This window comes from Aethalodelphis obliquidens, unplaced genomic scaffold (assembly GCF_003676395.1).
Source record: "Aethalodelphis obliquidens isolate GAN/ISIS:26980383/991018 unplaced genomic scaffold, ASM367639v1 scaffold44, whole genome shotgun sequence".
Lineage (NCBI taxonomy): Eukaryota > Metazoa > Chordata > Mammalia > Artiodactyla > Delphinidae > Aethalodelphis > Aethalodelphis obliquidens.
The window spans coordinates 14,873,007-14,890,775 of NW_020837988.1; the positions used below are offsets into that span (position 1 = coordinate 14,873,007).

Consider the following 17,769-nt stretch of genomic DNA (forward strand, 5'->3'; position numbering starts at 1 on the left):
GGAGTGAGTGCAGGAAGGGAGGGGTTTACATGGAAGACCTTGGGCCACATCCGTGGTCTCCAGGAAGGGGACTTAAGGCTGCACTCCTTGCTGGTCACCGCCCCCAGCTGTAGGGTGGATGCTTCTCTGGCCTCCAAGGCTGAGTCTCAGCAGCAAAGATGGGGGAGGAAGGGAGTGAGTGTCTGCCGTCTGGGGTTAGGGATTCTGGCAGCAGCGGCAAAGCCACGGGGCCTGCTTCTTGACTGCAGTTTGGTGGGGTCTCTAGCTCTTAAAAATGGCATGGAGCCATGAGTGCTTAGAGCTAAGACCCCATGTGACTGGTCCCTGTGGAGAGCCACCTCCATGCCCTCCCGAGAGCACTGCTGGGAGCCAGGTGTGCGCTCCTTTTTCGGGTAAAATGCTGCAGCCCAGGGCCACAGGGCCACGGGGTGGGGAGGACGCAAAGGGCTCCATCTCACCGCAGCAGGAGTCTCTCTCCTGGCTTTGGAACGGGTTGAAAGCCCTACACCAGGAAACTCAAATCAGGTCCCCAGTGAGGCTCTGCTCCTTTGTGCAGCCCAGCCCACCCCAGTCCTCCTCAAATACGCAGGCCAAAGAACGGGAAATGGCTCCTTTCCAAGGACTCAACTCACAAGACACTTGTTGCCTGCTGTTTGCCTACCGGCCTGTGAAGGAAGCTGTTTCTTAATTTAAAATGTCCATTAACTCCCTCCAGCTGGAAAGCTACCCCAACAAAACTTCTGTTTGTGGCGGGTTTAAGCTTGGTCACTCTGAGGGCGGGGGCCCAGCTGGGTTTGCCCCATCGGAAGGTGTGCCCAGGGCAGTGGGCACCCTTAGGTGTCTTGCCTTGGCTTGAGAGTATGTTCTCTCTGTCAGGAGGTATTGGATCCCCAAGGCCCACCTTGGCCAGGGCCCTTGGGAAGCCCACAGTGCTGGGGCAGGGGGTGGGGGTGATGTCCCTTTGCCGAGGTTCTTTTATGTCTCCAGGGGAGGAAACCCCATTTCCCTACTACCACCAGGCCCTCGGTGAGTCCTGCCGACAGGAAAGAACCTTTTGTTCTGAGCTTGTAGGAAGTCTGAGCTGGACTTGTTATCTACCCACAGCACTTCCTGGATAGGGGCCTGGACGGGACTGCACTAGGGCCTGGCTCCCAGCCGTGGCCTTGGTTCCTTCCTCTCTTAGCGTCTGGGGCCGGGGAGGCTGCCCATGGCAAGGTCTAGGCCTTCACGAAAGGCTGGTGAGAACTGGTATTTATCTTTAGGCTGCTGGAGGGGGTGTGTGTGGGGTGGGCGCTATAGCCTGGCAACATCACCTAGTGCGCGCGCGCCGTTTGTGTGTGTGTGTGTGTGTGTGTGTGTGTGTGTGTGTGCGTGTGTGTGTGTGAGAGCGGGTGCTGCGGACCTGGAGAAGGGGTGAGCCCAGCCTCCCTGCAGAGTGACACCTCCACCATCGGCTGCAAGGAAGGGGTGAGTCCCTCAGGGCTGCAGGAGCGGCAAGGTAGGCCAAGGTCCGGCCACGCCTGACACCTAGTGGCCACCTGAGCCCGGGGCAGGGCGCGGGAAGAGCAGGGGGCCTGTTCTCCCGTTCTCCCGGCCAGCATCCCCCTTCCCTCTGCCCAGGGCCCGGCCCTGGCAGCCCCAGCAGCCCATTCCCCCTCAGCCTCGCCCTCGGCCTCCGAGTCAGGCCTGGACTTGGAGGCCTCCCACACCCACGGGTGGGTCGCAGAACCCCATACGCCCCCGAACGTGGCGGACCCGGGAAGCCAGGTCGTGAGGCCCGGATTCGAAGGTTACCCGCGCTCGGGTCCGGAGGCCGGGTCACGGTGGCCGCCGTTCTCGCGCCGCAGGCCCCAGCACGCGGGCGTCAAGGCTCGGGCCCGGAGGCTGGCGGGACCCTGTCCCTAGACCCGGGACCTTGGGGGGCCGGGCCCGGTCCCAGGTGCGCGGACCCGCCGGGGGCACTTCCGGTCCCCGCGCCCCCGCCCCCCCGCCCGTCGCGTAGTCCGCCGGGCTGCCAACCCGCTGCAGCCGCCCGGTCGCCATGGAGACGCGGTAGCCCCGAAGTCCGCGCGGCTGGCCGAACCGGCAGAACAGCCCGGGCGTGGCGCGGGCAGCTCGCGGGCCAGGCGGCAGCCCGACGCTGCGCAGCGAGGACAAGGTCCGGGCTCGACGTCCAGCCAGGTAGGTGGCCGGGGCGGGTGGGGGAGAGTCGAGGCTCGGCGCGGAGTCGGGAGGGGCCCCGGGTGTGTGCGGGGGGACGGCGAGCTCAGGTGTGCTCGGCCTGGGACGGGACCGCGCCCGCGCCGGGACAGGCCGGGATCCCGGCGCCGCAGCCAGTCTTTCTCTTTCCCTCTCCTGCCTCCACACCTGACTCACCTCACCTGCTTCCCCCAGCTCGGGGCCACCGAGCAAGGCCCGAGGTTAGGAGCTCATCCCACTCCTGCCTGGAGCTGTCAGCCGTCGGCCCCGGGTCAGCCTCTGTGCCCAGTCTCCGCGGAAGTTAGCACGGAGCGGCAGGTGATCCCAAGTTTATGTACGGCGTAATGTTTTGCCCTACTCTAGAAACTAGGTGGCATAGAAGTGGATCAACCAGCATTTGCCACGACTGTTCTTTTGAAACCTGAGACCGAGCTGCCAAACTGCTTCGCTAGTGGAGCGGCCTCCCTCCCTCTGCCTCTTTCCTCTCGGCGTGAGATGTCTAGCTAGTAGAGCCCTTCCTTGTTCTTCTCCAACATCTCCAGCCTCTTGGGTGCAAGGAGTTTCCCGTTTGGGAAATCCTTACTCCTTGGGTTAGCCTTGGTAGCCCCTGAACTGTGGGTACAGGGGATGCAGAACTGAGCTGAGGAAGGGATCTGCTGCTGCCTTAGACACCTGGGAATGGTGGGGGGGTACCTCCCCTCTCTGTCTGCCCTTCCCCCCAGGGCACCACAGAGAGGAGGATCCAGGTGGACCCTGGAGTCCCAGACATGTCTTTAGGAGCTGGCACCCCTCCCAAGTCTTTCTCCCTTCTGGTCGCCCCTCTCCACTCTCACTCTACCTTGGCTTTGAGGATTTTCTAAGACTCATTAAATGAAGCTCTATCTTATCTGGATTCTGTTCCTTCGTTTTCTTTCTTTTTTTAATATAAATTCATTTATTTTATTTTTGGCTGTGTTGGGTCTTCGTTGCTGCGCGCAGTCTTTCTCTGGTTGCAGCGAGCGGGGGCTACTCTTCATGGCGGTGTGCAGGCTTCTCATTGCAGTGGCTTCTCTTGTGGTGGAGCACGGGCTCTAGGCACGTGGGCTAAGTAGCTGTGGCTCACGGGCTTAGTTGCTCCACAGCATGTCGGATCTTCCAGGACCAGGGCTCGAACCTGTGTGCCCTGCATTGGCAGGCGGATTCTTAACCACTGCTCCACCACGGAAGCCCAGTTCCTTCCTTTTCATAGCAAATGGAAAACAAAACAAACAACAACACCCTACAGAGCTGTGCTACCTTCTCATACATATCTTGATTTCTCCTGTGAAACTGGATTGAGGCAGAAAATATAGGCAACTTGTAAATGCCGAGGGGAGCCCCATACAGAGAAGGGCTGCTACAACCCCGCCCCCAGGGCAGGAGGAGCCTCCTGGACCTGAGTGGATGCCCTGCTTGTTCCACTTCTTCCCTGCCTGCGCCACCTTCCCTTGGCAGGCAGAGCTTGGGTGGCTTCTAATACAAAGGGGTTCAGCAGCACTGGAAGAATTTGGTGGAGGAATTCACGCCAGATCCAGGGGTTTCTGCCCAGTGGGGGGATTCATGGTAGACAGAAGGCGGGGTATGGATTTATTACAAGGGGTCGTGCTGTCTGCTGCCATCTGGCTCTCTGTGGCCCCAAACCTCATGTGTCAGCAGCTTCGGATGCATGACTCTTCCTAAGGTGCTATTAGGAACAGGTTTAGTTTTTGTTAGATTGCTATTTAACTGAATGAATACCTATGTGGCAGGCAGTGTGCTAGGCACTGGTACATATCTATCCTGTTTAATCTTTGCTACAGGCCAGTTAGGTGGCTCTCAACATCCCCCTACCTTATGGAAGAGGAAGCAGGCTCAGAGAGGGTGCTTGCCCGCCACCCCCCACCCCGGGCGCACACAGTCATGAACAGTGGGGCTGGCTTTGAAATCATATCCGTCTGACCAGGGCTGCATTGTGACTTTCCCCTTCCTCCATAAAAAAATAAAGAGAGGGCTTCCCTGGTGGCGCAGTGGTTCAGAGTCCACCTGCCGATGCAGGGGACACGGGTTCGTGCCCCGGTCCGGGAAGATCCCACATGCCGCGGAGCGGCTGGGCCCGTGAGCCATGGCTGCTGAGCCTGTGCGTCCAGAGCCTGTGCTCCGCAACGAGAGAGGCCACAACAGTGAGAGGCTCGCGTACCGCAGAAAAAAAAAAAATTAAAAAAAAAAAGAGAATTATATTTTACAACCATATTGGTATAAAGATGAATATAATCCAGGCTGGATTAAAAATTAAAATATTTTTTTCAACCCTAGAAGTTTGTTTTTTCTTATGATTTTAACAGAAATCAAAACATTTTTTGTGAGTCCCCACAAGTACTGGGAGCCCCAACACTGAGTCCCTGGGCCCAGTGGAGAACTGGGCTCAGTGTCTGACTTCACGCTTTCTACCCAGGGGTTACTTGGGTGTGGGTAGTAAGAAAGTGCTCCACCTAACAGCTCAGCCCTCATTTTGCCTTTTCTTTGATCACATTCGAGGACATTCTAGGACAATTGAGTCGTTTCTCCCCCTCACCCATCAAGAAAAGATCTAGCCCCCAACACAATCTTTTCTAACCCAATTAAAACCCTGCTTCGGATAAGGAGGCTGTGGTCAGGCCAGGCTCCCTGCTTCCAGGCTGTGGCACTTCTGCGGTGTCTGGTCCCCATAATGAGATTAGGCCTGGTGGCCTTTCAGTGAAAGCCGCTGGGCTCAGGGAGGGAGAGGGATGCTCGTAAGCACGTTCAAGCCCTGCGGCAGCTCCTGGCCCTGGTTGATCACATTAAGTGGAGTCTGGCTGCAGGTGTGTGTGGGAGGGGAGGGGTGACTGTCACAGCCCAAGGTCCCAAAAGCTGCCAGAGATCTGACATCCCCATCCTGTGCTCTGACAGGAAGGAGGGTGGCCGGGTAAGGATCCACAAGAGCTCGCCCTGGTTCTGAGACTCTGGTCTACTGGGCTGAGGAAGCCTTTGGGGGTGTAGATGGGCTGCTTCCAGACTGTTGACATTGCTGCCTGTACTGCTGCGCTGGGAACACAGGAGATCCCAAAGCAGCCAGTGTTCTGGTGTTCCACAGGAAAGGAGGAAAGGAGGCAAGGAGGAAGGAAAGGAGGAAGGAAAGGAGGAAGGGAGGGAGGGAGGGAGGGCAAGAGAATGTTCCCACTGTCTAGACTGGGAAATGAGGGAGCAGAATAAAAGATATTTGCTGGGCTTCCCTGGTGGCGCAGTGGTTGAGAGTCCGCCTGCTGATGCAGGGGACACAGGTTCGTGCCCCGGTCCGGGAAAATCCCACATGCCGCAGAGCGGCTGAGCCTGTGAGCCATGGCCGCTGAGCCTGTGTGTCCGGAGCCTGTGCTCCGCAACGGGAGAGGCCACAATAGTGAGAGGCCCGCGAACCGCACAAAAAAAAAAAAAAAAAAAAAATCTGCTTACTAGGGAGTGAATCTCAACTGATTTCAAGGTTTGCAAATGTGTTTGTGGGTGAGTCAGATTCCAACCAGAGTCCTTGAAATGTCTTCTTTGTATCCCCCATCATCGGAAGCAGCCCCTCTGTGTACAAAGGTACGTCGACAGTTATGTTGAACCGAATAAGCAATAGGGCAACGGCATTGCTGAAGGGGTCTTTCATCTTCTGTGAAGCACAGAACCACTTGAGGCTTTGTCTTTTCTGTAAATCTGGATTTTTCACTTAGATCTTATTGGCTGTGATGTCACCTATGGGGAAGCTACAGGCCTGCCCGAGGAGGACTGGTCTTTCTGTGTGTGTTTTCCTGTCATCCCTCATACCTGGATTTAGAATCACCTTCAAATTGGAAGGGAGACTGCTTAGGCCTCCATGAGTCCAAAGGTCATTCTTTTATCTCTGGCTTCCTCTGGGATGCCTAGTTACCAGGGCACAGGGACCAGGAGAGATGCCTTTGGAGCAGCTGGCATGAAGATCTTGCAGCTAGTTTGTCCCCATCACCTCTTCTCTCTAACCCACCTGTTTCCATCCTGCAGCCTTTTCTCCCAGGAGAGCCCATGGGGGACACCAATGCTTGATGCTATGGTGGGTGTAAACTGCCTTAGAAGCATGGTTCCCCAAGGGGTGGGGAGGGCCCAGGAGGACTGGCGTGTGAGGGGAGAGGCCTTCCTGGAACCCTGCCTCCAAGCAGATTCAGATCCTCTGAATACTGGTTTCAGTATTCAGGAAGTATTCCTTTCTTCCCTAGTTACTGGCCTGAGAAAGTGCAGAGCCACACCCCGAGCAGGCAAGCCCTGTAGGAAATCCAAAGGAGTGGCCACCCCAGTGTGGTGAAGCCAGCGTGGACTGTGGTAAGTGCACTGGGAGTTTAACTCATAGCCTGAGTTGTTACGGCCCTTTACTCTAGAATCGGCATCTGCTCTGCACCTTGTCTGCAAGGTCCTGGAAGGCGGGGCCATGGCTCATCTGTATCCAGCAGTGTCACCCCCAGATCGCAGGCGCTTGATAAACAACTGAGCTGAGCACTTCTTTGCTGCGGCTGATTTGGGGCAAGTCATTTATCCTCTTTTGAGTCCCAATTTCCTCATCTGTCAAATTGGGGTAATACTCCTGTTATCACCATAGGTTATTGCGAAGATTGAACTGAGTACAGAGCGGGGCTCCCTACCCCTGAGGCTCGCAACTCCACCACCCTGGGGTGCAGACAGCACTAGGGTTTGGACTCTGAAGGGAATTCAGGTTGTGAGTTTTCAGTGAGGACATTAAAGCCATGTATTCAGTCACTGTGCTGTTCCCACGTGTTTTCTTTTCAACACCACCAAGCGAGTCTCCATTTCTCAGCAGATGCTCCTGGGTGTCCTACAATTTAATTCAACATTGACACTACCTCCCCGGAGACGGCGTCAGATCCCACAGGGCTCAGTCCCACAACACTGCCCCCACCCACTTCAGATGCTAATTGCAAGTCCAGGTTGTCACCTGTGCTGCTGAACAACAGGCTATAGATCAGAGCTTCCCACGGCCTTTTCCTCAGGTTCAATTAATTTGCTAGAGCAGCTCACAGAACCCAGAGAAACTTGCTAGATTGCTGGTTTGTTATAAAAGGATGTAACTCAGGGACAGCCAGATGAAGAGGTATGTAGGGCAAGGTCTGGAAGGGTCCGGAGCACAGGAGCCTCTGTCCCCGGGGAACTGGGGTGCACCACCCTCCCGGCATGTGGATGTGTTCACCAACCTGGGAGCTCTCCAAACCCCGTCCTTTAGGGGGTTTATGGAGGGCTCATTACACAGGCCCGATTGATTAAATCATTGGCCACTGGTGGCTGCACTCAGTCTCCAGCCCTTCTCCCTCCCTGGAGGTCAAGGGTGGGACTGAACGTTCCAACCCTCCAGTCACGTGGTTGGTTCCCCTGGTAACCAGCCCCACCCTCAGGTTTCCGAGGGGCTTCAGTAACAAGATGTAATATTAACATAACAAAAGAAACGATTGCTTTGTCACCTGGAAAATTCCTAGCGTTTTACAGGCTCAGTCCCATATATTTCTTATTAACATCACACTATCATGGCTGTGAAGAGAAGTCTGATTTCTGCCCGACTCACGAGGAGGTTGGCTGGGGGTGGGGGGGCATCTGGCTCTGGCATGCGTCACCACAGAGCGGCTCGGGACCCAGGAGTGGCAGTCTTTGCAGCCCTGAGCTCCCCCTCTGTACTCAGTGGCTACTCGGCGGGGACGCTGTGGCAGGTCTGCCGGGGCAGAGCACGTTCCTTCCAGTCTTCCTAATTCAGAGCTAATCGGATTCTGACTGCGCCCCAGGCTCTCGGGGAGGAATCTAATAAAGCAGAGGAGGACAGCATTTCTCAGTTCAGTACACTCTTCCTGTCAGAGTCGGCCCAAGGATGAGATTCCCGAGGGGGAGGTAGATGCGTTCCCCGCCTTCTGGGAGCTCACAGGGCCCTGCAGCAGAGAGGCTCACAGGGCTTAACGTGAGGCAGGACACCGAGGGTAAGTAAGCGCCAGGCCAGCCTTGGGAACAGAGAGGAGGGGGACAGAGTGGTGAACAAAAGGCCCATTTCAGGTCGTGGAGCAAATCGACAGAGGCGGAAGAGGAGGAGCCGGGGTGTGAGGTGGAGGGGATAACAACAGGCCGTGCTGCCAGAGCTGGGGAACTGGGAGCATCTCTTCCGAGTGGACGTGGTAGGAGAACAGTGGGGGCTGCCGGTGGGCTCTGGGTTAGGGTCAGTGATGGAGCTGGCATTTGACCACCACACGCTGGTGGCTCTTTGTGCCTGGTGGGGCAACATAACTGGGATCTGGCTTTGTCCCTGTCGGTCAGGCAGATTGAGGAGGGTAGGGAGACGGGGGCAGAAGCTCCAGGCCCTGCTGGGTGGTGGAAATGAAGATGGTCAAGAGGGAAGCGATGGCGAGACGTGGGGGAGAAGCAGGAGGACTCGGCACTGGGACTCGAAGGGCGACCTGGGAGGTCAGGGGAGGAGTGTAACTTTGGATGTGCTGAGTTTGAAGTGTTGGAGGGATGTCCAGGTAGAGATGTTAGTGGACAGTTAGAAATGGGGTTTAAATTTGGGGGAGAGGACAGACTGGCACTAGATTTAGAAGTCATCAGTGTAGAGGTGACAGATAAGCACGAGGGCAAGAGTTCCAGAAATATGGCTTCACTGTTGCCCACGGCTTCTGGAAACAGGTGTTCCCACCTGCCTTGGGAGTGTTTTCTGGAAGATGATTTGACAGAATGTATCCAAAACCTAAAAAAGAACCTAGCCCTTGCTCAGGATTCTATTTCTTCATTTAGGAATTAGACGAGTGTTGTACAAAAATGATCACAGTGTTGTTTATTTAGTGAAAGCTGGCTAAATATTTAACAACAGGAGATTAGGGGATTGGTTAAAATATGAAATAGCCTGTCATGTACTGACATGTAAAGATGTGCATGATCTATAATGAAGTGAAAAAAGCAGGTTAGAAATTGGTATGGTCATGTTTCTATGAAAGAAGGTACATGTATTTCCAGAAAAAAAGGATATAAATCAAAATGTTGATTACTTGTAATTTTTCTCTTTTTTGCTTATCCGTATTTTACTGCAGGGAGGTGTGTTACACGGCCTGCCCCCCTTTTTAAAAAATGATGGAATTGCCAACAGTTGTCAAAGGTGGCAGAGAGAACTGGGGGTAAAGACAGCCCAGTCCCCAGGAGGACAAGGCCAGGCCAGCTGGAAACTAGTTCTTGAGCAGCACAGGGTACAGGGTGTGTGCTCGCTTTTAGGGGGGACCCCAAAATTGGTTAGTTAAACATCTCTGCTCAGCTGCTGTTCTCTGCTGGTAATGAAGGAGAAGGAGGGTGTCTCCAGAGCTGCTGGGAGAGGCTGGGGCAGTGGGAGAGGCAAGATGGGATGCAGTGCTCGGCCCTCTGGGAGCTGCAGCAGCGTTTTTCTGTGGCCCCAGGCCGCCAGCACCGAGGCCCAGCAAATGGACACCATACTTGTTCATCAACCGCCTCCTCTCCTCCCATCTTCCAGTGCCTCTCCCGCCTGGGTGTGGGGAGAACCAGCAGGTTCAGAGGGAAGAGCCGGCACACAGGCCACCCTGAGCCCGGGCGAGGCTGTGGAGACACTGGGGACTGGGCAGAGGAGCCAGGAAATGCCTCCCACTGGCCCTGAGTCTCGCTTCCCCAAACCCCATTGAGCCCCCGGTTCCCTGTCTGCAAAACGGGAGCAGTGACACACCTTTTCTCACAGGATCCCTGTGCGCTAAGTGACCCCAGGAGTTCTCACCTTGTAGATCTCAGTTCAGGAAGCCTGGCCTGAGGGAGGGGCGCAGGCCCACGCCCCAGGTGTGGAGGGGAAGACGAGGCAGGAAGGGAAACGGGCAGCTCGGAGGCTCCTGTCGCCTGGTCCTTTCTACTGAAGCGGCTCAGAGAACATTCCTTCTACCGGCAGCTGCCCTGCAGCTCTCTGTGGGCAGGACTTCTTTCATCTCCAGCTGGGAGCTGAAAAAGCAGGCACGGGGGAGTCAGGTTCCTCATTTCTCACCCTAGATGTCCTTTATGATTCATCTGGAGGAAAAATTCCAGCACCTTCAAGGAATTTGCTCACTTCTCTGTTTCACCTGTGAACCCCACCTGAGAAAACCCAGGGCCTCCTGAAACAGAAAGTAAAGCACTGGCACTGGGCCCTCCTGCTCCGGCCAGAGCTTGGAGGACTTTGACTTGCTCCCTCATTGCAGGTGGAAGTGCAGCCAGGTGTGGGTCAGTCTCTGCAGGAAGGCGCCCCACCCCCGCCGGGTGCTCCGGGAGCACTCTCACGGAGGCCTGGGGTTGTGGGCCGAGGGAGGAGGCAGAGGTGGGCAAGGGAGGCCTGCGATGTCTTTTTGGAGGCTGTGGGCCGCTCCTCTAAGCTCCACCATCTTCCCTGCAGCAGTCGCCTCGGCATAGAGTCGCCTCAGCATGGACAGCCCTGCCCGCCCAGCACCTGCCCCTGCGGCCCTGCTTTACTATGTGGCCTTCTCCCAGCTGCTGGGCCTGGCCGTGGTGGCCATGACTGGCACCTGGCTCGGTGTGTACCGAGGAGGCATCGCCTGGGAGAGCGCCCTGCAGTTCAACGCGCATCCTCTCTGCATGGTCATAGGCCTGGTCTTCTTGCAGGGAGATGGTGAGTCCCTGGGCGATGCCACCTGAGAGAGGAGATGTGCAGGGACCCTTTCACACCTGAATCTGCCCAGTAAGAGAAGGAAGCTGGCCTGGACCTTGGGGACACTGGGAATCCAGATCCAGGGCCCCACGGCTGGTGGGTGGTAACTCCTTTCTGACTTATCCCAGAGCTTTCACCTCGTGCTTCAACAAGGAGCATCTGAAGGTGTGTGTGCTGCACACAGAGGCCCAGGGGCTGGGCTGTGAGCAAAGCCCATCTTCTGCAGAGGCGGCTTGAAATTGAGGGAGAGAAAGTGAGCGTGAGTGTGAGCGTGAGGGTACGTGCGTGTGTGTGTAGACGCTGGACTTGGAGGAGCTAGAGCTCCTCTCTCTGGGGTAGGATTCAGGCCGTGGCTGGCCCCCACCCTGCCTCAAGGCCAGGGGGCCTTGACCTTCTCCTTTTGGTAACAAGCAAGCTGGATCTATGCATTCTTCCTAGATGTGGTCCTGGTGACAGCCACCTCCTCAGCAGCACACTCCTGAGAGGCATTCCGCAGGACCCCTGGCCCTGACTGCTTCAGCCCGAAGAGGGGGAGTTAGCTAGGGGCTGCAAAGTTCTTTGAGAACCTGGGGTTTCCCAACCAGGGAGCCTGCTGGCTAAGAGTAGTGAAAGGCTGATCTGGCTTCAGTGCTATACAACCTGAGGACCATCATAGCTAAGAGGTGAACTCAGAAGCCTGGTGGCACCTTGATGTGACTGCACGATGAGCCTAAAACAAAGCCTGGGATACAGGACAGCTAAGAAGGGGGTGGGCGGTGCGGGGGCATACGGATCCTTGTTTCCTCCCCCACTTCCTGTGGCTGGGGTACCTGGACAAGCCCTCCCCTCTCCAGCCGGGGGTGTCTCCTCGCTGCCCTGGCAGGAAGGCCTCGTGCTCGGCTTAGCGCCCTGACATTCCCTTTCTCACGGCCCACCAGCCCTGCTGGTTTACCGCGTCTTCAGGAATGAGGCCAAACGCACCACCAAAGTTCTGCACGGGCTGCTGCACGTCTTCGCCTTCGTCATCGCCCTGGTGGGTGAGTTCCAGGCACGGGCCCGCCCTCCTTCCCCCACCTCTGCTGACTTGGGGAAGGAGCTGCTTTACTGTCCAGTCCCCCCTCCCCACCCCTCCTCCCCCTTCCGGGCAGGGACACTGGTGCTGGCAGCTACCGAGCTGGGACTGGAGCCCAGAAGTCCCGGCGGGTCGGGTTTCCCTTGGGTCACCGCACCCCCTCCGTCGCCATCAGCCCAGTCCTCACGCGACCCCCTCCGGCTAGGCCTGGTGGCGGTGTTCGACTACCACAGGAAGGAAGGCTACGCCGACCTGTACAGCCTGCACAGCTGGTGTGGCATTCTGGTCTTCGTCCTCTTCTTTGTGCAGGTGAGTCCTTGCGGCTCCACGGCGCTGGGGAGGGGCGGGGAGCAGGGCCCAAACAGGGCCGGGGCCAGGTGTGCGCACAGGCGAAAGGCGCTCCAGCCCGCCGAGCGCTGCCTCCGACCGGCGTCCTTCCGGCGCCCTTCCGGCCGACAGGCACGTGGATTTGGTCCCAGGCCCCGCCTCGGGGCGCACAGTGTGGGGCTGAGACCGGCCTAGAGCGCCGGCCCACGTTCCCCACGTGCTCAGCGTTCCCGCTGCGTCTCCGGGCCGTAGGCCACCGCGCGGGGGTGGCGGGGCCTTTGGTCCTCGCGGGCGGCGGCCCACCTGGGGCGTCCTCGGGCTCCAGTCTCCAGCGCAGCTCAGCCTCCGGCAGCACCTCGCCTTTCCTCCCAGTGGCTCATGGGCTGTAGCTTCTTCCTGTTCCCCGGCGCGTCGTTTTCTCTGCGGAGCCGCTACCGGCCGCAGCACGTCTTCCTTGGCGGCGCCATCTTCCTCCTCTCGGTGGGCACCGCCCTGCTGGGCCTGAAGGAGGCGCTGCTGTTCAAGCTCGGGTGAGCGCCCCCTCCCGGCGGCTCTGTGTGGGGCCGCCGAACAGCGGCTTTTCTCCCAGTGGGGGTGGGGGTGGGGGGCCGGGGTTGGGCTTGGGATCGCATTGCATCTTGTGGGCCGGGGCGAATGGCACTCGGCCTAACGGCGACGCCTCGGGTGGCCTCGCCCTCCGCCCAAATCCCGCAGGACCAAGTACAGCAAGTTCGAGCCCGAGGGCGTCCTGGCCAACGTGCTGGGCCTGCTGCTGGCCACCTTCGGCGCGGTCGTGCTCTACATCCTGACCCGCGCCGACTGGAAGCGGCCCCTCCAGGCGGAAGAGCAAGCGCTCTCCATGGACTTCAAGACGCTGACGGAGGGCGACAGCCCCAGCTCCCAGTGACGCGCGCCCCGTGCCATCCCGTCCTGTCCCCCGAGGCGGTCTCCGCCGTTTCGGGGCCCCGACAGGTGTCTGTCCCGCACCCGCCGAGGCTCCGGGGGTGGGGAGCGGGGGTGGGGCAGCCCTCCTCCCTGAGCGCTGATTTCCGGGGTTCAGGCCCCCTCCGCTTTCCCCTCCTCGCTGCTGCCGCCGCCGCCGCTGCCGTCGTGTTAGTCCTGCACAGACCCCCGCCCCCCTTGCCTCTGCCACCCCCTCAGATGGAGCAGCTTTGGGTAGGGTTCTGGGCGGCTGGGCCTGGTCGCAGAAGCACAGATCCTTAAAGGGGTTGGAGAGGGGGAGGCGGCTCCCCGCTCGGGGCAGCGGGGGCCTGGGCTGTGTCCGCGGAGAAGGCGGGGCTCAGCGCCGGGCCCGGCGAGGCCAAGACTTGCTTTGTGTGACGCCGAACTCCAACCAGGAGTCTTGCGGGCCCAGCCTTTGGCAGCGGAGCAAGTGATATTATGTGTAAAATATGCTGGTGTCAGGGCAGGGTTCCCCAGGAGAGGGGAGGGACTGGCCCTTGGGAAGCTCTGGACGCGTGGCTTGGGCCCAGCTGCGCTCTGCAGCCTTCTCTTTCTTTAACCCCTTAGCCCCAGGGCGGCTTTCTTTGCCTTTGGGGCCCAGCAGCCCGAAGAAGAGACAGGAGGTGGGCCTCAGCGGGCGCTGCGGGCCGTATGGCGCCTGCAGGGGCTCCCCTCCCCGCGGGGGCCGGCCTCGCGAGCCAGCTGCCCACCCTCGGAGCTCACTCAGGCGCTGCTCTGACAAGAGGCCCAGGACACAAGCCTTTTTGCTTTAAACAAAAAGCTGCCGCTGTTGCCCCCTTTCCCTTTCCATAGGGAGGGTAGGGGCTGCCTAATCAGGAGGAAAGCCTCATCCTCTCCTACCTGGGGCCCATCTTTGCAGGAAGTTGGGACCAAGTCAGAATCGGATTAATTCCCCCAACCCCATGAGTGTATAATGCTGTTAGCTGAGTCACCGTTTGGCTTCTGTCTAGAAATAACGTGATTACAGCATCGATCTTGTGCTTCTTGGACTTGGTGAATGCTCTCTCCTTGTTTTCCTCGTTTTCTGGGCTTTGAGGAGCATGACACTGTTTGAGACAAGACACAGTTTACTTAAATGAAGACATTAATAGAATTTCCAAATCTGACTACTGTTTTTTTTTTTTTAACGGCTGCCTTTCTCACACCTAAATGCTGCCTTCGAGAAAGGGAGCTTGTCTCCCCTATTGCCCAGATTTCTAAAACAGCTTTTGTGGTGGGTCCTGCCTCAGGCGATGCTGCTTCTCAGAGCAGGTGGCTGTGTTGGGCGCCTTACCAGCAGGGCTCCCTGCTCCCTTCCGTGGGCATTCCGGGCTCTGCTACAGCCCCAGCACCAGGGTGTCTCCGCACCCTGTTTATATCATACGCTCCGCAAGGGCACAAGCTCCGGCAACTCTTTGATCACCTGGTATGGTCATTGTTTACACGTGGGAAAACTCCACCTTAGACAAACTACAAGAGTACAGTTGTGTATCTCCGTTGCCAGAAAGGCACAGAGAGAAATGGAACCTTGGATTTGCAAGAAAAGTCTATAAACTGGCCTGTTTGCCAAAGCGTATGCTGGACGATTCATGAGCCAAAAAGCCTCCCCCCCACCCCCAAGCTGTTCTGTGGTGGTTTATTTTATTTTGCCTGTGGCCAGTCTTCTATGAAGTACAATGTAGTGTTGGTACAACAGATGATTCAATAAATGTCTACAGCAGGTCTCTTGTCTGTTATCTTCATTTACTGTGGCAATAAAAGGAGCCAGTGCTTTTAGCAGATGCATGAAGTTAGTCTACTAGGGTTGAAAGAATTTGCATATCCCCAGGCTGGGCACAGAAGGTAAAGTGATTAATGATATTTATGATGACACAGGCTCTGAAACAGCCCAGTGGCTGTCCTGACTCTGGACCCAGCGAGGGAGGCTCTTCCACACGGTTAGAGAAATTCTCTTCTCAACCCAGACAGAGTGGTCTGGAGGGTGGAGCCGTAAGAGCCTGACAAGGGCCTTGGCAAGAAGTCTCCCCGGTAGTCAATTAACCTTTTTTCCCTTTAAAAACGTGTCTCTTCATTCCTTAAGAAGAGGAGCAAAGTTTTGAGAACAAGCTGAGATTCCACTTAGGTCAATTCCTGAGGCTCAGGCAGATGTGTTTACAGTAACGCTGGGTGCGACTCAGATCCCACCGGGATCTACCGTGTGCTCCTGAAAAGCACCGTCACTTAGCTGAAAAACTTACTAAGGGCTCACTATTGAAAGGGACCATGGATTCTCACTTCCTAGCACTTACTTTAGTTTCTGTATGGAATCTGGTCTCTGGCGTGTCTCAGCCAGAGCTTGAGAGGTCTTTGCTTGATGCATCTGTAGAGTCTCCCGATCAAGGCGTCTACGTGGACCTTCATTTGCTTTAAAGGCCTGCAAAGCATGGCCTGGTTCATGTCACGAGGTGATCTCTCGGTCAGGGTCAGGGCTGGCTCTCCGCGCGAGGGCAGAGGCATCCTGACCCTGGGAGGGTGACATCTCCCTTGCGGCTTCTGTGCCAGCCTCTGAATCTTAAGGGTCTCTTTGTGTTTGAATAGTCACATAATCCCAGATGCTGCCTCTCCCTCCAGGGAGCTACTCCTTAACCCACTTACCTTCTCACTGGGTTTGGAACCTCGAGAGGTCCCAGAGTTATTCCTCTTGCCCGTGGCACAGAGTTGTTTCTCTAAAGGAGCACAGAGTAGCTTTCTCTAAGCTTCCTTCTGGACGACTGCCTGTGCTGCTTCCGGGGTCATCCAGATTGCTTGTCTTGGAATACCCCCTTCTGAGGAAGCGGGCAGGCAGCATGGTAGAGGGAAAATGCTTTCTGGGAAGATCTGATTCAGAGTCCTACCTTTGACTCCATGACCTTGAGCAACTTAAACTCTCAGGATCTGCTTCCTCATTTGTGTTCTGGAGACGGCAATGTCTGTCAGAAATTGGATGAGGAATACGTTAGAGAACATGTGGCAAGTCCCCATCACAGTGTCTGGGACATAAGGGGCATCTCAAGAGAACGGCCCTTTACAATGGACTCAGCTCTGTCTCTTCTATGAGGCCCTTTTTATCATAGGGCCTTCCAGACATGATGTCCTTAGTATGAATGTCCTGTCCTTATTCCTGGCAATGGGAAGACTCAGTCTCCAAGTTTCTTCAAGCTCCTCCAGCTTTCATTTTTAAAGGTGAAAGAAGATGATGCTATGTTCCCCCCTCAGCCTTGGCCTGTGGAAGGGGAGTCTGACTGCCCACGTGCATGTGTGCACAGCGGTGTGTCGAGCTATATAAAGAGCAACTAAAGGGCACCTACCAGGGAATGAAAATGACTAGGGGAAGACCTACCAGAATGTGCTGAGTGCACTGTTTCCTGCTGCTCTGAGTGGCTCTTCAGTTAGGTTCAGGGCAAACAGTTTTTAAAAATTAGCTTTCTGGGACTTCCCTGGTGGTGCAGTGGTTAAGAATTTGCCTACCAATGCAGGGGACACAGGTTTGAGCCCTGGTCCGCGAAGATCCCACATGTTGAGGAGCAACTAAGCCTGTGGCCACAACTACTGAGCCTGTGCTCTAGAGCCCGTGAACCACAACTACTGAAGCCCGCACACCTAGAGCCCGTGCTCCGCAACAAGGCACCGCAATGAGAAGCCTGCGCACCGCAACGAAGAGTAGCCTCTGCTCACCACAACTAGAGAAAGCCCGCGTACAGCAACGAAGACCCAAAGCGGCCAAAAATAAATAAATTTATTTTTTTTAAAAAATTACCTTTTTAGGAATCATTCAGTGCCTCAGGAATTCTTAAATAACTGTTTCCCTGGGCTTCCCTGGTGGCACAGTGGTTAAGAATCCGCCTGCCAATGCAGGGGAGACGGGTTCGAGCCCTGGTCCGGGAAGATCCCACATGCCACGGAGCAACTAAGCCTTTGTGCCACAACTACTGAGCCTGCGCTCTAGAGCCCGCGGGGCCACAACTACTGAAGCCTGCACACCTAGAGCCCGTGCTCCGCAACAAGAGAAGCCACTGCGATGAGAAGCCTGAGCACTGCAACGAAGAGTAGCCCCTGCTCGCCACAACTAGAGAAAGCCCACACACAGCAACGAAGACCCAACGCAGCCAAAAATAAGTTTATAAAAAAACAAACCAAACCAAAAAATAAACCCTGTTTTTCTTTCAACCACTTATCCATTTTTAACTTATAATGAAATAACTGGAACAGCCCAGGAATGCTTTTCAGACTGAGCAGGTAGTTCCTTCCAGAGTCCTCTCCTCTTTAAAGGCAGTTGTGGCGTCCAGGCTGGGATGACTGCATGCCTGGAGTTTTCCTGCTTCCCCAGCTTTGGTGCTTTGGGGGAAATGGATGTAGTTACACAGCAGGGGCGTTTGTTCAACAAAGTCTGGCGTCTAGAGGAGGTGGTCTCCTTCCTTGCTTGTGCCTGAAGTAGACAGAGAGGTCGAAGCCAGGCAGGAAAGACCACAGGACTCTGTCCTTAACGAAGGGTATGGAGTCTCCAGCCAATTTC

The 17,769-nt window shown here is 56.4% G+C and overlaps 1 protein-coding gene across 9 annotated transcripts; it reads left to right on the plus strand.

Annotated features, from left to right (window-relative positions):
- The first annotated feature begins 2,028 nt into the window (after positions 1–2,028).
- Positions 2,029–14,961, plus strand: CYB561 (cytochrome b561). 9 transcript variants are annotated; one of them, XM_027081253.1, is made up of 9 exons: positions 2,029–2,181; positions 6,444–6,546; positions 8,272–8,390; positions 9,297–9,456; positions 10,625–10,858; positions 11,815–11,913; positions 12,154–12,257; positions 12,648–12,805; positions 12,990–14,960. In XM_027081253.1, exons 5-9 carry the CDS (start codon positions 10,654–10,656, stop codon positions 13,180–13,182), a joined length of 759 nt encoding a protein of 252 aa, XP_026937054.1. In that variant the 5' UTR covers positions 2,029–2,181; positions 6,444–6,546; positions 8,272–8,390; positions 9,297–9,456; positions 10,625–10,653; the 3' UTR covers positions 13,183–14,960. The 9 variants fall into 9 exon arrangements, with proteins under 9 accessions (XP_026937054.1, XP_026937059.1, XP_026937057.1 ...); XM_027081258.1 differs by having other exon boundaries at positions 9,297–9,300; XM_027081256.1 differs by lacking the exon at positions 9,297–9,456 and adding an exon at positions 10,246–10,449.
- The last annotated feature ends 2,808 nt before the right edge of the window (positions 14,962–17,769 follow it).